Raw genomic sequence first — 18,517 nt, 5'->3', positions numbered from 1 at the left:
CTAAAAGGGGACATTCAGATATGTACCATGAATGATGCTTATTTTTGTATTGCATACAACAAGTGGGTCCATGCTCTCAGAAAGACTTTTTGGAGGAACATTCTGTGAAGTCCATCTCAGGGAATGATATCAATGCATAGTGCCAACAATCCTAGCTGCTAGAGATAACGGATAAGGATGACCACTGTCAGGAAGTGACTGATGCAATGAAGTTGTAGATTTTTGCAAATCTTTACAATGGTGGTAAAATTATTCTTTGTAACTACTGATTTTGGAGCCACTGATCTTGCCATACATGATTTCAAAACTCAGAAAAAAAATACCAAAAAAAGAACAGTCTGCATGCTGTTATAAAGGTCTGATCAGAATGTGAACTAGAAAACTTTCAAACTGAAAGCGAGGATCCTACCCCTAAACAAACAAACCAACCAACCACTTGCTTGCCACCAAAGAGATGTTCCTTACTAAGTACAGGGAATATTTTTGGTCTTAATGGCTACAATTTAGGCTTTGAAATTTCTATGCAGTCTTCCTCACCCTTACGGTTAATGGGATTTTTTGGATGGAAATCCTCTTTCTGAGAGTGTAACATCTTTTCATTGGTGGGGCTACGGCTCTGCCAATGTTAGGCTCATGAAACTTATGCAATTTCTATTTTTTTGTAATAAAACATTTTGGCTAAAACCAAAAGTCCCCATTTGGGTATTACAACGTCCTCAAAGATGGAACATATGGAAAACCCTCTACCGAATTATGACTGAAGGAGAAAATAGATATTTTATTATAATTAATACTGATGAACTCCTTGCGAGCTAGTGGTTTCCTGTCCTGTGATAGTCATGCACAGGTTTTTTTTGGACAAATAACTTGATTGTGAGAATAATCTGTTAGAAAGACCAAGGAGCCTGAAGGGACACGTGTTTGCTTCCCCAGGGTGGCCAGCAGATATCTGAATACTTCAGAAGAAACCTAGTACCAATCAAGGCTTTACTCAGAAAATCAGGAGCCAGTTTGAACATGGGAAGGGATTTCTCTCTTACATCCCTGTAATCCTATGATGATGTAGTTGCATATGGAATGTACTTCTGTTGTAGATACAAACTACCTAAAGTGCTCCTTCTAATCTAATGTGGAGTCAGCTCATGAAGATGGGGAGGGACAGAGAGAGACCTCTTGCTACTCTTCAAATTCTGATTCCCTTTCCCTGTCAAAGTGAGGGTCTACAGAAAGAAACAGGCAAAATTTTTATTACACTGCTGTCTGAAATCTGAGACCCTTTCCTTGAGAGAGCCAGGGTTCATAGGCTAAAAGCTAGAAAGGCACAATATCGATTATGTTGCAGCCTGAGGTAGGGCTTCACAGGAGTAACAGGCTTCTCTGCATGCCTACATATACTGCAGGGTGAAAATGGGACTAATACCAAGCACAGTGAAGGAACTTTACAGAGAACAAAGTCCCAGCAAACACTACATCTGGGTGTAAAGGCAAAGAAGAATGGGTTTAAACCCTGATATTTATTCCACTTGCTCATTAACAAAATGAAATGATGCCTTACAAAGACTACGCTTGCTTCTCTATTTTTGGATCTGAAGCCTCTGGGGTTTGCGAGATGTATTCCTGGAGCAGGCTGGGAGGGTTCTCCTCTCCTTGGAAACCCTCGTGCTCCTCAATGAGCCTTCCCACAGCAGAGTTGTGGTTTGGGGGTGGTAGAAGGAGGGAGAGAGGAGAGGGCATGCCAATCTGATTCAAAGCACCATGCCCAGTTCATCCTGTGAAGTTCCTGAAAAATCACCTTATAAATATAGCATCTTAGACTTGGCTCAATGAGTGCAGGGTTTCTTTGCTACTGTGATGGGGGCAGAGGGAGCTTGCTAAGAGGTGCTGCTGCATTGGAGGAAACAGAGGGGTAGAGCATCAATGCTCCAGTGATCCTTGAGCTCAGCAGAGAGAGTGGGAGGAGCTAGAAGCTGAAATGAAGTTGCTACTGCATGAAAATGAATAAAAATTAAAGTTATGAAACAAAATTGAACTGCCAACTTGTTCTGCTGCCAGAGAAAATTTTGGTGGCCTGAGTTGAACGGTGGGGCTTAGTTGCTGGAAGTTCCAGCAACAACACTGAATTGCTTCTAAACTGTTCAGGTCAGAGGGATTACCTATTAGTGATGAATGAGGACAAAAGCTGTGCAGCAGCAATTTAATTTATCTTTTTCTTGACAAGATCTGGAAATCTATTATAAAGTGTGGTTGTAAGTGGAAGGACTGTTCTGCTAGCTAGGGAGGAAAATCATGCTTCAAACAGTTCAGCATCTGTTCTCTTCCTAGGTCTTTATAAATAATAAAATGCAAAACAAAAACAAAAAAGAAAAGGAGTACTTGTGGCACCTTAGAGACTAACAAATTTATTAGAGCATAAGCTTTCGTGAGCTACAGCTCACTTCATCGGATGCATTTGGTGGAAAAAACAGAGGAGAGATTTATATACATACACACACACACACACAGAGAACATGAAACAATGGGTTTATCATACACACTGTAAGGAGAGTGATCACTTAAGATAAGCCATCACCAGCAGCGGGGGGGGGGGGAAGGAGGAAAACCTTTCATGGTGACAAGCAAGGTAGGCTAATTCCAGCAGTTAACAAGAATATCAGAGGAACAGTGGGGGGTGGGGTGGGAGGGAGAAATACTATGGGGAAATAGTTTCACTTTGTGTAATGACTCATCCATTCCCAGTCTCTATTCAAGCCTAAGTTAATTGTATCCAGTTTGCAAATTAATTCCAATTCAGCAGTCTCTCGTTGGAGTCTGTTTTTGAAGCTTTTTTGTTGAAGGATAGCCACTCTTAGGTCTGTGATCGAGTGACCAGAGAGATTGAAGTGTTCTCCAACTGGTTTTTGAACGTTATAATTCTTGACGTCTGATTTGTGTCCATTCATTCTTTTACGTAGAGACTGTCCAGTTTGGCCAATGTACATGGCAGAGGGGCATTGCTGGCACATGATGGCATATATCACATTGGTAGATGCGCAGGTGAACGAGCCTCTGATAGTGTGGCTGATGTGATTAGGCCCTATGATGGTATCCCCTGAATAGATATGTGGACAGAGTTGGCAACGGGCTTTGTTGCAAGGATAGGTTCCTGGGTTAGTGGTTCTGTTGTGTGGTGTGTGGTTGCTGGTGAGTATTTGCTTCAGATTGGGGGGCTGTCTGTAAGCAAGGACTGGTCTGTCTCCCAAAATCTGTAAGAGTGATGGGTCGTCCTTCAGGATAGGTTGTAGATCCTTGATGATGCGTTGGAGAGGTTTTAGCTGGGGGCTGAAGGTGATGGCTAGTGGCGTTCTGTTGTTTTCTTTGTTGGGCCTGTCCTGTAGTAGGTGACTTCTGGGTACTCTTCTGGCTCTGTCAATCTGTTTCTTCACTTCAGCAGGTGGGTATTGTAGTTGTAGGAATGCATGACAGATTTTGGGAGACAGACCAGTCCTTGCTTACAGACAGCCCCCCAATCTGAAGCAAATACTCACCAGCAACCACACACCACACAACAGAACCACTAACCCAGGAACCTATCCTTGCAACAAAGCCCGTTGCCAACTCTGTCCACATATCTATTCAGGGGATACCATCATAGGGCCTAATCACATCAGCCACACTATCAGAGGCTCGTTCACCTGCGCATCTACCAATGTGATATATGCCATCATGTGCCAGCAATGCCCCTCTGCCATGTACATTGGCCAAACTGGACAGTCTCTACATAAAAGAATGAATGGACACAAATCAGACGTCAAGAATTATAACATTCAAAAACCAGTTGGAGAACACTTCAATCTCTCTGGTCACTCGATCACAGACCTAAGAGTGGCTATCCTTCAACAAAAAAGCTTCAAAACCAGACTCCAACGAGAGACTGCTGAATTGGAATTAATTTGCAAACTGGATACAATTAACTTAGGCTTGAATAGAGACTGGGAATGGATGAGTCATTACACAAAGTAAAACTATTTCCCCATGCTATTTCTCCCCTCCACCCCACCCCCCACTGTTCCTCTGATATTCTTGTTAACTGCTGGAATTAGCCTACCTTGCTTGTCACCATGAAAGGTTTCCCTCCTTCCCCCCCCCCCCCCGCTGCTGGTGATGGCTTATCTTAAGTGATCACTCTCCTTACAGTGTGGATGATAAACCCATTGTTTCATGTTCTCTCTGTGTGTGTGTGTATATAAATCTCTCCTCTGTTTTTCCACCAAATGCATCCGATGAAGTGAGCTGTAGCTCACGAAAGCTTATGCTCTAATAAATTTGTTAGTCTCTAAGGTGCCACAAGTACTCCTTTTCTTTTTGCGAATACAGACTAACACGGCTGCTACTCTGAAAAACAAAAAAGCAACCTGTCTCACCACCCATCAGAATCTTGTCTTAGCCCTTGTCTCTAGGGCTTCAAAGTCCTTACAGCCCTTCTTCATAGCCTTCCCTAGCCAGCTCCTGCTCCCTGCAGGTTTCCCCTGCGTCAAGCCTTCTGCCTGGCAGATGCAGAGAGCCCTTTTCCAGTTCCTTTCCAGCCCCAGGTCTCCACTTACAGGGCCCAAGGACTGTAACAAGCTTATTGGGATGCAAGCATGTGCCTTGTTACAGTGATAGTCTTTACTCTCTTCATTCAAAGTATGTTACATGTAAAGCAGAGGTTGGAACACACTGTTTTTAGTGCTGTCCATTAACTCTAAATTTTGAAAGCAAACTTACATAGCCTAATAAAAGTGGCAGTACAGATCATTTGAAAGTTCACTCCTCTCACCAGTACAGTACACTGCGGCACAGAGCATGGTAAACAGTTTTCACAAAATTACTATCAAGTTGATTTTCTTGACACTTTGCTCCTCAGAAAAGCAGTAGGAAACTGAAGCAATGCATTTACTCCTACCTACTCCATTTTCCTCAATGAAAATGAACAGCTTTTTATGTTAAATATGAAAACCATTGCCTAAATCCCAAAGATGAGTGACCATCACAAAAGCATATGCAGAAGTGAACTGGAAACCTTTCATTCCTCATAAAACGTATATTCCTTTGTATAAGCTTAAAAGATGAATATAGTGTAGCAATAAAGTCAGTGGTAAAGACAGGCCTATATCAATATAATTTAAAATAATTTCAAATAATATGTTTTTACATGATTGTGGCAGAAGAGAAAGAAAGTCTGGTTGACTGGTTTAGGATGATGAATTTGTACCTCCCGATAGATGCACTGAATACATACTTTATTACCACACATAGCAAATATATGCATATTTTGCAGCATGTGTGAACTAATTACCTGAGGTGATTTCTCTCTTTTGGCTCCAAATATTCATAAAAGTTGGAGCATAACACATAAATCTCACTATGAATAAATCTTTTTAGCTCCAATTTAGTTTTTTTTTACATTTTTTAAAAAGGAACAATAATCTATTTCTCGAATCTTCTCTATTCACCTTCTTTTCCCATAAGAAGTATAGGATAATATCGCTCCTGTTGGGGGGGGGGGGGGGGAAGTGTGACACTACAGCAATAAACCAAAAAGAGATTGGATTATGTGCATGCATTGCCTCAGAGAAAAGCTCTCACTGGGAGGTCAGATAATCAGTAAATATAGCAGGATTAGATAGTTGAAAAAGTGTTCCTATACAGAGTGAGGAAAGTCAATATCCAGTATTCTTAAGAATGATCTGAAATTACACAGCTGCTGCTGTCAGCCAAGTTAACTCGGAAGAACATGATGGGAATTTTTAAAACGAAAACAACTAATATAGGAGATGGAGCTGTAGAGGAATCCTGCCATCGCTCCAACAAGGAAAAACTGAAATCATGTTGCTCATGAAGTTTAACATCATTTATAAGAGGGCTATGTGTATTTTATATATATAAATTGTGCTTCTAGCTCTCATGTTTGGGAAGATAACTTTCCAGATGAGAACAATGTGCAAATCAATGCAGAATTGCTTTCTCGGGCTGCTTACAGCCTGAACAGCAACTCTAAGACAAGCATGAGTTGCTCCATTTATCTCTATGTGTTGTTCACTCTGAATACTAATGATATTTTAAATAGCAAATCTGTTACCTATTTCACTGCTTCACATTTTAACACAAGCACAACCCCAAACCACCTTCCATGTTTTCTCAGGTGCCAAAAGCCTTAACTGTCCCCAGGTAATAAAACCTCGAGCTCTGTTGTAACAACTTCTAAAATTAAGTCTTCTGTTGCCAATACAAAAATCTACAGCACAAAAACCTGAAAAAAGAGAAAGGTTAAAAAAAATGTATAACCCCATTTTAAAACTTCCCTGCATTTTACACTAAAATCAGGAATTTGCCACATTGGAGTGCTGCAGAACAAGAGTTATGTCACAGCATGCAAGTCCAATTGAGTGAATACTAACGCTCTGAGTAATAGGCTAATTTGAGACGGTTGTATTTACATTTGTTGAAATAAATGTTAGTTTAGCACAATCTGTGACACACATGCAAAGCCCCCTTCCTATTCCAGGGAGAGGGCCCCTCCCCAGAGGGAGCTGCTGAATATAGGCTAGGATGTTCCTCCCTTTGGGGTGGGGGAGTAAGGAGAGAACCTTCAGCCCTAACTAAATCAGGGCATGAGCGAGGTGTACAGAGTGGAGGAGGGCAGAGCGAGTGGCTGGTGCTGGGAACCCAGCTGGCTAAGAGGTAGTCTATCCAGCGCTTTCACTAATCTTTCCAGACAACCCTCTGCCCTACTGCCAAGAGAAAGCTGACAGTCGGGGACATCAGACTAGAATGGCACCGCCACAGGACTCATTGACTATGTGTGTTAAATTATTAGATATAATAATTTTATTTATTTATTTTACAGAAAAGGTATTAAAAATCAGACACTAAATAAATGGGTTTGTGACCCAAATCTAACCATTGGTATCAAACTTAAGGTAAAGATAATAAAATAACGTATTTCTTTTTCTCAGGCCAAAATCTCAATCTGCCACAGCTCTAGGCTTTATTTGAACCTGAATACATCAAAGATGCTTTGGGTATTGCTAAGCAACACTACACTCAAGCATTTTTTTAAAAATAAAGACAACCACCACTTTGGCCATCACTGTTCTACTGTCCTTTAGAAGCTTCTGAAACAAGACGTGTATATGTTTTAAGTTTTCATATTTCCATTTTATAATCAATCTTGATGAAGTAAATTATTTCTCAATCACCACATTTACACTACACCAGAAGAATGTATTTCTCAAACAGTACTATTATTCTGCAACAATAGATATTAAAGGTATGAATCCTCAATTCAAATTCTGGCACAGGTTTCTCTTGTGTGACCTTGGACTAGTCATTTTTTAATCTCTATGCATAGGCGCTGACTCCGTGGGTGCTCTGGGGCTGGAGCATCCACAGAAAATTAATAGTGGGTGCTCAGCACCCACTGGCGGGCTCCTCCTCCCCCTCCAGTGTCTCCCACCAATCAGTTCCTCCCCCTCGCCCCCCAGCATCTCCTGCCTACCCCATCAGCTGTTTGGCGGTGGCATGTGCAAGAGGGGGCTGGCCTGGGCAACGCATGCCCCAGACACTGGGGAGCGGAAGTCCAGGAGCAGATGGGGTGGGACCAGCCAATCCTTTCCGGCCGCTGGGATGCTGCTCTGCAGTGTGGTGGGCTGATGCTGGCGGCTGTCAGAGAGCCTGCTCAGCCTGGCTGGGAAGACAGCTCCTGCTCGGGCACCAGGAACTGGGGGTGAGCGAGCCAGAGTCCCCCACCCCCTGGCATGTTTCCAGCTCGCTCAGCCATGGTCCCCAGCAGCTAAGCCCAGGTAGGGAGTGGAAGCTGCCTCCCCAGCCAGGCTCTCCCAGACAGCTGCTAAGCTGCAGAGCAGCGACTGGGAGGGGCTGGCATTAGAAGCAGCTCCCTCCTGCCAGGAATGTGCTGGGGGAAGGAGGGGGGCAGGTGCAGAGGGAGGATAGAGCACCCCACCCCACCTTGCAGGTAACATGGGTAGGGGAGAGCACAGTGGCCCCAGACTGGGTGCAGGGGACACCATGGAGGCGGAAGGGGAGAAGAGAGATGACATGTTCCTGGTCATGGGACCCCCATTTAGATCATGCCCCCCCGGTATGAGGAGGCACCAGTTATTTATGGCCACCCTCAGGAGCGGAGGCGGAACGGTGGTGAAAAGAGGCAGGGACAGGGCCTTGAAGGAAGGGGCAGGGCCTGGGATGGAGCAAGACTGTTGTGTATTTCTTAGTTTTTCTTAAGGACACTACATCCTCTGTTAGATTTTTCCCATAATAATGCACATTTACAGTGGTCATCTTAAAATGTATTTTGTGTTGGATAGGAAGTTAAGCTTGGGGTGGGAGGGGAGGTAATGGGCAGAAGAGTCTGTGCTCACCAAACCACACTCCCCTTCAGAGCCTGGAAAGGAACAGAAGATTCCCGAGTTGTATGTACCATGCCTCTGCTGTCAGCAAATATCTGTGAAATCCAATGGCAAAGTGTCCTATTCCCACTTCCAATGCTAGCTTACATAGAGGATGATAACCTACTACTGTTATCAGTTACTTCATTAGCTCAATTGGCAGAGGGCTGTGAGGTCGACCTAAAGATTCCAATCCTGGTGATGACCCACGTAGGTGTCAATATAAATGACACATTACGGAATTTGTTTTTTCAGTTTGCTTTTTTAAAAAGCTGAGGATATTACACTCAGTCATTAAAAGAACATTCAGAGTCCGAAGTCAAGCACTCAAAAATCAGGAAATGTCAGAATTAAGGATACTTGTGCATATGCAATAAGATACCATCTTTAAATACATTATCACATACTTTTCCCCCCACATTCATCCTCCTTGGATAATCACAGGCTTAGCCTCCAACACTGACACCCCTTTCAACTCCCAGACCCCTTTTCCCACACCCCAAAAATAATCAAACCCAAAATCCAGGAGAGTTTTAACTCCAATAAAGGAACAGTGCCAGAGATTCCATGGAGATGTCACAATTGCTACTGATTTTATGTGGAAGATAGTGAAACACTAAGGTGATGATGGGTGGCAACACAAAACCCTATCAAATTAGATAGATAAGATTTGGTAGATACTACAAATGGGTAAAAATAGAGATGGTTAGAAGCAGTAGACTACCTACAGTAATAAAAGACGTTATACTCACTCTTCCAAAAAGTGCTGCTGGGGTCCTATAATAGAGCCTGGCCGACATATTCTAATCCAAGCAATGACTTCAGCATGCGTGAACCTATAGTGTTTCATTATGTAACAGGCTATCAATGTTCCTGTTCTCCCAAGACCAGCTACAAGAGACAAGAGTATCAAAATAAATATTGATATACAAAATACACATACAACACTTAAGTATTTTGAAACCAAAGTGTTCCCCCCATACCACATCTCTATACTGAAATTTTATCCATGCCTCTGATGTTGGATTTGTGATTTTTGCTTAATTTCTTATTCAATTTGCTATGTTTTAGAAATAAAGCTGGCCAGATACCTAAACAAGTATCAAATTGTTGGAAATTTGTTTGAGTAGAAATGTTTAAGAAAACATGGAAGAAAGATGGAATTGTGGATTTCATTGTAATTTGCATCATTTTACCACTAAAACTCTTTAGATTGAAATTTATTTCAATAAAGAATTTTTAAAGGAAGCTTTTAATTTTTATAACTGATTATAAAATACAAAAATGTATTTAATATCCTATAATAAATGTTAAAAAAGCAAAATGTGTTTCCTGATAAAGTAGAAAGAAAATTTTAAGACTGACCACTTTACAAGCTAGGGCTCAAATCCTGCAAACACTTAAGCATGGGTGTGAAAAGATATTCACATTTAAATATTGGCAGGATTGGGACCCAAATTAACTTTCTGGAATCACTATATCGTGTTATTAAATGAACACTCATTCAACTTAATTTTTTATTTTTTTTTTGCAGGTTGGTGAAACTAAAAAAATAAATACTACTTAGTATTTCGATAACTGTTTTAATCTAAACCGATTAAAGCAATGAACAACTTGTTCTACACAAAGGAAATTAAGAAACAGAAGCTAAGGGACATATCAAAGTTAATAGCAAGTTAGCAATAGTATAGGGATTTGCCCAGTTCCAGTCCTGTGCTCTATCCACTAGACCACACTGTCTCCCCAATAAAATATTTACAGTATGGTCTACCTGCAGATGTCCACTAGCTGCCTAACTATGGTTTCTGCACTAACAGTAACTGTTGAGATGAAACCCTTTTTACATTTCTATCTAGTATTTTTTTTCCATTTAATATAGAACAACCACCACTCTACATTTAATCAAGGAATACTAATCTTGCTGTCTGACTTCTCAGAATGCTAAAATAATTTAAGAAATGGGATGAATGGGGTCACAAGAACAAATAATGAGCGGATTCTATTTATTACAGCACTAGCTCTGTAGAATGAGTTGAAGTGAAAGACAACAGTGTTACATTAGAGACAGACATGCAGTTTGTGTCGGGAAGGCAATTTATACATAGATTTCTCAAACTTTAACAACTCACATTATTTGTCTGAAAAAGAAAACACTCTCTGATCTACAAAAATAGTTTTTATTAAATCATATTTGATACTGAAGGTTTCAGCAGAAAAGCTATGTGAAAAAACTAAGGCTGTGAAACACCTGCAATAGCAAACTTTCAGATTAAATGATTTTAACAACAGCTCCAGTAACAAGTGATTTCTAACCTGGAAGCTGTAGAAACATCCTTGGCAAAGCAAGAGAGTAATACAACTACTATGCAGTATATTAAGTATGAATGAACACTGAATTTGTATCTTATAGATTTAGTAGAGCCCAAGGAAGGAATAAAGGCCAAGTAGTTGATCTTCAGACAGTATGTTATTGAACTAACTGACAACTAGTTCAACAATATAAATGTACGACACTGAATTTAGAGCATTTAGAGTCACATACTTGTAACCCAAATGTTAAGTCTATCATGTCCCTCTAGTAACTAATCCACATAAAGGATAACAATCTACTATTATCATCAATAATTTAAGTTACAACTTTAGTTCAAGCCATACAGCTCTGTGTTATTGTTGTCAAAAAGCCTGCTGACAACTTCTGGTAGGGGATTGTTACACACCTGAACTTAGTTTTTTTCTAAACATTTTGTAGGAAAATTTAGTGCTCATAGAAATGACAAATGAATACCACAGTTCCGAGTGAGGCATAGTGCAAAGAAACATTTCGCTAGCCACTCTATACAACTCCGTTCATACACTTCATTCTTGATCTTCAATGACCCTGCTAGTCCTTTCTGTATAATCTTGAAGAAAACCACCACTAACTGTGCTTGATGCATCAAGATAAAAAGCTTTGTGACACCAGTATCACGAATGGGAGTTAATTTGCAACCACTTATTTTCATATGTTATGAGAGATCAAGTTCTAGTGAACTGATCTACTGTGCAACCTATTCAGTTCTCCTTTGTCTAACATTTTAATTGGAGACATAATCCATATTTGATTACTAAAAAAAAAAGATACATTAAGTCCCTCAATGCTATAGCTAACAAAAAGTGTCATGCCAGGAAGAGTATAAAGATTTTATTACGTGTTACCCAGTATTAAGTTATGGCACAATGTACTTGATGTTTTACTCTTCCTCAGGCTACACCAGTAACTGCAAAATTGTATTTTACAATTAAAAAAAATGTTCTTTAGACAAAATTCATAGCAGCAGTTCAGAAGCATGAAGAAGACTGTGTGCCTCTTAACATCTACTAGCCCATTTTCTATAAACGCTAGAGAGATCTTTAGCGAAATAAACAAAAACAAACAGCAGCATCATTATATGGAATAAAAAAAATAAACCATGAATAGCACTGAGTTGCAAATAATATAATGTATAGTTCTCATGCTGGAGTAAAAATTTAATGTGAACTCTTTGTAGAATGAAGATAACCTGCACAGGATCAAAAACTCTTAAGCAAAATTATTTTCAGAACTGGCAAATGCTTTTTCTTATTTTGAACTAAAAACTCCTGAGTACACTGTGTTAGGTTTTTACATACCTTTACAGTGTACAGCTATAGCACCTTCAGCATTCTCGCAGATGTTCAAGAACCGTCGCACTATATGGTCACTTGGTGTGCTTCCATCTATGAAGAACAGGTCATAATGCTCAAAGCCAGCATCTGTAAAACGTTTTGCCTCATAGATCTTTTTGTTTAATCTTATGATTGATGTGACATTATGCTTCCTGAAATAGGGAAGGTAGGCTTCAGGTGCGTGAAGAGGATAACCTAAAAGAAACAAAAAAAGATTACCCATTAGTAAATCACTAAAACCTACCTGACACACAAATCCAAACCTCCATTAAAAAACCAAAACAAATGAAGATGTTTTTGAATGAAAACTTTTTACTAATGCTGTAAACAATCACATTTGACATTTTAATAAAAGGTAAATATATCTATATGAAAAAATATGCTAAGATGTGTTAAAAATTAACATAAAGCTTTAGCGTGAGGTTTATAAAGCTATTATTCTTACAAATAAAGTATCGGAAGACATTAAAGCATAATGTCTCTTAGGTACTGTGCAATGTCCTGTGTGTTATAAGTTAGGTTTACAATTAATACATCAGACACCCACTCACACTCTAAAGTTATTCTTATAATGAAGGATTATCTGCTTTAAAGTGGGGCATGTATATGAATGTAGGATTCCATAATGGTGTAGATGTGTATTTGTTATGGAGCCACAGGCCAAGAGCCTTAGAACAAGTGGACACCTTCTGCAACTAAGAAGCTACAGTACAATATGTAAAGAATATGTTGGCAATGCTACTACTATGCTAGTGCATTAGGTTTATCACAAGACGCTTTAATTTTAAATTGGTATTCTGTTTCTTTTTTATTTTTAACCTTTATTTCTGTGGATAGTAGACCTAGCCAAACTGAACTTCCCATTGTTTATTGTTGGTTAAGAGAGGGTAACTCATGTGGAGAAAATAGCAGCTTTTGTTAAGAAAAGGCCAGATCTTTTTTCTTGATTTGGGTTATTAACCTGAATTTCTTCCCAGCAATAAGTTTGGCTGTGCCAAGTGGAGATAGGATTAGTCAGAATTTCTCCTATGAAAATTTTTTTTTCATGACTATATAGGCATATAGAGGAATGGAGAAAATAAACTTAAATAAACATTTAAAACTAAATACTCGTAGCAACTAAGTGAAATCCTGGTCCCATTGGAGTCAAAGCCAAAACTCCCATTGACTTCAAAAGGGACAAGATTTCACCATTTATGTAATAAGTCTCCACTGCCTTACGGCTAATTTTATAGCAGTAACTTACCTTAATATTAATGTTAGGATTGTTAAGAAACAGTTAATTAAGTTTAAATCCTGCAAATAAAAACATGTTACAGGAAGCTTTTTCTTTGAACCTGAGAGCTGGAGTCTCCATTCTGAAGTGAATTTTGCACAGAGAAGTTGAAGAGGACCTCCAGACCTCTATGACCCCAAGAAAAAAAAAATGGATCAGAAGCCAGGATTAGACAGGGCCATGGTTATTCTTCCAAGAGAAAGGTGATCCCCTACACAAACTAGAAGCTTGTCTTTTCACGTTGTCTTCAGAGAGGCTCTTGCAAGCCTGAGAAGGCCCTGTCTGAGAACCTTTTGAGTTCATAGGTCAGAAGTGGTATTGGCTCAGCTTGAGAAGAAATTTTTCAGGTTTCCTCCAGAGGAAGGTGGGCCTGGGACAGCAAAATTTCACTGTCTTGAGAAGACTATACCTCTGGGGCAAACCCTCTGGTGCTAGAAAATAAAAGTTCACCAGGCCAGGAAATTCAGTTGACTAAAAGATTGGTGGTTTTGAGAGGGATGGAAGTCGTGGTTTCAGGAAAGTGTCCTGATGTTCCCTCAAGGAGTTCACAGGGATCGATAGAGAGACATTTTATTGAGGTCAGAGGATACCTTAAGGGTTTTTTGTAGAAACTAAAAGAGCTTTGCCATATCGAAGAGTGACTGAACCAGGATGTATTTAGAAGGGGTGCCTGTGTCTAGTTTCCAAAGGCATATACTTATTTGACCTACTGCGTTGCAGAGAAGAGATCCAACAGAGAAACTGGCAATCACAGGAGGTGTCATTGCAGAGGACAGGTATTGTTATCTTGACAAAATCCAGCTTTTTTAGTGCCCTTTATTTCTATGGGGCCTCTTTTTCTGGAGTGAAATAAGGAGTGGATGATGGACAGAGCCATTCATGCAGATACTGTGAATGCTATAAAAATATGTAAAGCAACAGAAGGTGATTAAAACCACTTTTATGGGAATGTTTGATTTTCCACAGCCCATAAAATCTTCTGCTCATCAGCTGGGATTAGAATTTATTTTCATCAGATCAGGTCCTATTAAGATTAAGAAAGAATGAATCAATCTTTGGAACAGAAAAGAATCTGGTGCCCTTATCCAGTTAGACTTGGTATGTCAAAGAGCTCTTATTAATGGACCACCTGAATCAACAATCTTCTCAAGAGATTCCAGAATGAGAAAAACTGATCCGCTTTTCCTAAAGCTCATTTTGAGAGGGTCCTGGAGAGACTGGGCTATTGGTTGGCTATCTGAAAGGCAAATAGCTCAAATCAAGCATTCCTCCACATCTTCATTAGCGAATAAGCAACTCAAATCATCTTCATTAAAATGTGCTGAGTGGAAGGAAAGTTTCCCTCCATCAGCTGTGGTCTGAGAAAAATGTTATGCCAAGGGGTATCTTTAAAAAAAGAGACGTTTGCTGTTTTATGTTTGCTTATTTTAGAAAAGTGTTAATTGCCCTAGGACTGTGAACCCAGAAAAAAAAAGGAGAAGAGTCCTGTCCTTTGTGCTTAAGAGTGTTGCTTTGGCAGTCAGGTGGGAGATGAGATGATCCTCCTCAAATTCAAACAAGCAATTTAAAGTTGTTGACTATCTGCAGCTTGAGGATTGGAGGGGCTCTGATCAGTGAGGAGAGAAGTCTTGGATGACACAGAGGATGAACAGTGTGGGGAGCAAAGCAGACAAAGGTCATTGATGGTAGGGTACTCCATGGAACACAGTGGACATCAAATGCTAGTCACTGTGGCATTTGGAGGGATCTCACACAGCCCACATTTATTCCCCTGCTGCCATTTATCCCACCCAGTGGAGTTAAACCAGTTGTAGCACTGGTGGGAAGGCTGTTGATAGGTGAATGGAAGTACTGTGAATTGGTAGTGGGTTCCATTCACCATGAACCTTAAAATCTTCTGCTGATCTGGACAGGTCACTATATGAAAGTAAGCCTCCTGTAAGTGGAGGGCAGCATATCAGTTCCCTTGTTCTAGGGAAGGAATAATGGAAGTTAGGGTAGCCATGTGGAACTTTATTTTCTTCAGGTATTTATTTAACTCTCTTAGATCTAAAATAGACCTGAAACCATCTTTTGCTTTGGGAATAAGGAAATAGCAAGAACAAAAACCCTTCCCCCTGAGAAACAGAGGAACTTCCTCTAGGGCTACTGATAGAAGGAGAGACTGAACCTCCTGCTGAAGAATGGTCTTGTGAGAGTGTCCCTGAAGAGCATGAAGAAAGTGGTATAGAGGATTGGGAAAACATATGGGGCTGTATGAACTGGTATATTGCCCTTGACAAACCTGTCAAAAATACGGTTTTAGAATGGACAGCTGGACAAGAGGAATCTGCTGCCGCAAAGGAGGAGTGAGGAGGTGATTGTTTCCAATAATTACTGCCCCTTTTTCTCAGCAGGTCTTGTAGCTGAGGCAAAAAGCTTCCTCTTTGTAGCTGGTGTATAGATTCCAAGCGACTTTAGAGCTGCCCTGAAACCTTTTAAACTATGTCACCTATTGTCTATCTTTTCCAAAAAGGACCTCTAAAGGGCAGATCTTGAATGACCTGTTATACTTCATGAGAAGAACAGAAGACTGCAGTCATATGCATATGCAGTTTGATTCACAGATATGGCAGACACCATGAATTGAACTGCTGAGTCCGCTGAATCCAAGTGATCCTGGCCATCAGCTTGCTCTCTTCCACCATCACTCCTGCCTGGAATCTTCCTTTAGCCTGTCTTTAAACTTCAGGATGTTTTCCCAGAGGGTAGTCATGACAACTCAGAGGAGTTTGCTGGTTAGCAACTGTAAGTTGCAGCCCTCCTGCTGAATAAAATTTATGGCCAAACAAGTCCAGTCTCTTCGACGCCTTCCCCTTTGGTGTGAACACTTGATGCCCCTATCCCTCCTGTTCGTTAGCTACTGCCACCACCAAAGACCCTGGGGCTGGGTGACAGTAGCAGTGTTCAAAACCCTTAAAAGGGACATCTCTGCCTGTTTCACTGTTGGAAGAAGGGAAGGGAAGGAAAGGAAGAAGGGGTCTACCAATTGCTTCATTAATTGGGAGTGCAACTCAGGAGGCTGCCATCAAAGCTAATTTATCCACTAGTTTGTGGCATTTCTTGCGGACCTCTTCTCCTGAATGTCTAATACCAAAGCCACCCTTTTAAGCAGTTCTTGGTGAACCCTGCAATCCTCCACTCACCATCTCTATAACCTCACTTGGTGACAAGGAAGATGATGTACCAGGATACTGAGGCAACATCTGGTCGGTCTTCTGTAGTGGAAAAGCTGTCTGAGCAATTTCCAGATGCTTTGTACCACATCTCAAGAGAATGTTCCCCGAGGTGCTGACCACCCCTCAGAAGTCAACTCAGGTGGGTGAAGGGAGGTCCTACTTGGGGGAGGGACACCTGATGGTGTCCAGAAAGACTTATAACATGGTGGTGTCCGGGCCCATACTTGCATAGGCCACTGTCTCCGAGGTGTGCCACTGCTCAAATTGCTGTGAGACCCATGAACTCCAAAGCTCTGATGGAGGGTATGCATCCTGTTTTGCATGGGACACAAAAAGACCCCACTTCTGAGTCTGAAGAAAATGACTCCAAGTCCTTTGATAACAGTGAAGCAGAACCCATGTGGTTAAGAAATAGATAATCTGAGCTAGAGAATGGCAGTATTGGGGATATTAATGGTTGTTTGCCCCTGGATTGTACTGCCTATTAGGTCATCAGCCCGGCACCCGACTTACAAGATTTAAACCACAGAGTGCGAGGCATAGCTCTGGTACCAGTACTGAGATTCAAATCTGGCCCAAAAAGGACCTAAAACTGAAGCCTATCACCAGCACTAACTATACTCTATACCTAACTGACTGCTAAGAGAACAAATAAATTTTATACAGAAAATGAGGGAAAAGCCTGTGACAGCAAGACCAGAAGTTCTCCAACAACCATCACTGTGGTAAGAAGGAACTGAAGGGCGGTTGGCTGCAAGTCCATATTCTTATACCTGCATGCAATGTGTGAGATGGTGGAGAGCGCTTGTGCCATCCCAATGGATATTGCTGAGGGATAAAGTTCCCTGACAACTGTGCATGAGGTGCGTACATACCTACAGTAGAACAGACATGTGTAATCACTCGAAGAACTCACCCACTTTGCAAGGTTAATGCAGATTAAGGAGATTAAGGAGAATGCAGGTTAAATCACTCAAGCAATTACAGTCCTTCATTGCCTTGCCACAATGCCCTCTGTATGCCCAGAAGACAGACAAGTTCTCCTACTGGGAGAGAATTCAAATTCACTGGGAAAGAATTCAAGAATGGCTCAGCTTACTCCAACACAAAGAATCATGAGATATATGCCCAAAAGTCCTGGTGGCTGCAGCACCAGCAAGGACACAGTAACTTGTGGATGGCATTGCAACTCTGAAGTATTCAGACTTCATATGGGATGGTCCAACCTTTTCAGCACTGTGGGCCTCATTCATAGCCGTGTAGCACCTCCGCAGGCAATGTACATTAACAAAATAGTATCTTCCATGAGGCATGACCTTGCATGCAACATATGTGTGAGGTCATGCTGTGTGGAGGATGCCAATTTTGTAGAGAAAAATGGTGCAGGGCTGGACGCTTTTCGGGGACAGACAATTGTCCTGAGGAATGGATCCTGTCCACTGGCTGCCAGTTGGACCACCCCTCAACCCTGCACTCCAGTATTTTAGTTGAACATGTGCTTTAAAGGAGTAACTTATAAATCACATCTGTTAAAGTGTTTTGCCTACTGCAGGTAATGCTTGTAACTGAAAAGAAAAAAATGTTTTTTCTCAGTTCATGTACTCAATACATTTGACAGTACTTTGCAGTTTCCATTTCCCTGTATAGCTAGTCAGTTTCCATTTTAATATGTATGCGTATTTATATTAAATACAGCAGCTAGAAAGAGACCATTAAAAATTAGAAAGTGCGACTTTAAGACCACAAAGATTGGCAGGGAAACTGAAAGGTAAGGTGTAGCAAAACAACTACCTGTAACCAATTTTTTTTAAAAACTAACTTGATTTCTAGTTGACTCTTCCCCTTTAAGTAGTATGAATACAAATCCGTTCCCCTCTCAATCAGGTTTCGCTTCCTTGCTCTCTCTAAATGTT

General features: G+C 40.8%; 1 protein-coding gene across 3 annotated transcripts in view; it reads right to left on the bottom strand.

Annotated features, from left to right (window-relative positions):
- Positions 1–18,517, bottom strand: part of CDC14A (cell division cycle 14A) — a 121,210-nt gene that overhangs the window by 24,313 nt on the left and 78,380 nt on the right. For all 3 annotated transcript variants that reach the window (XM_038412213.2, XM_038412211.2, XM_038412214.2), the window contains exons 9-10: positions 12,075–12,305; positions 9,179–9,317 (exon numbers count right to left, since the gene is read on the bottom strand). In XM_038412213.2, the coding sequence (XP_038268141.1) occupies positions 9,179–9,317; positions 12,075–12,305 (370 nt within the window). The remainder of the gene's footprint in view (positions 1–9,178; positions 9,318–12,074; positions 12,306–18,517) is intronic.

Source organism: Dermochelys coriacea, chromosome 8, assembly GCF_009764565.3.
Source record: "Dermochelys coriacea isolate rDerCor1 chromosome 8, rDerCor1.pri.v4, whole genome shotgun sequence".
NCBI lineage: Eukaryota > Metazoa > Chordata > Testudines > Dermochelyidae > Dermochelys > Dermochelys coriacea.
The sequence above is the reverse complement of the archived record's forward strand: the minus strand, read 5'-3'. Positions and strand labels throughout refer to the sequence as shown.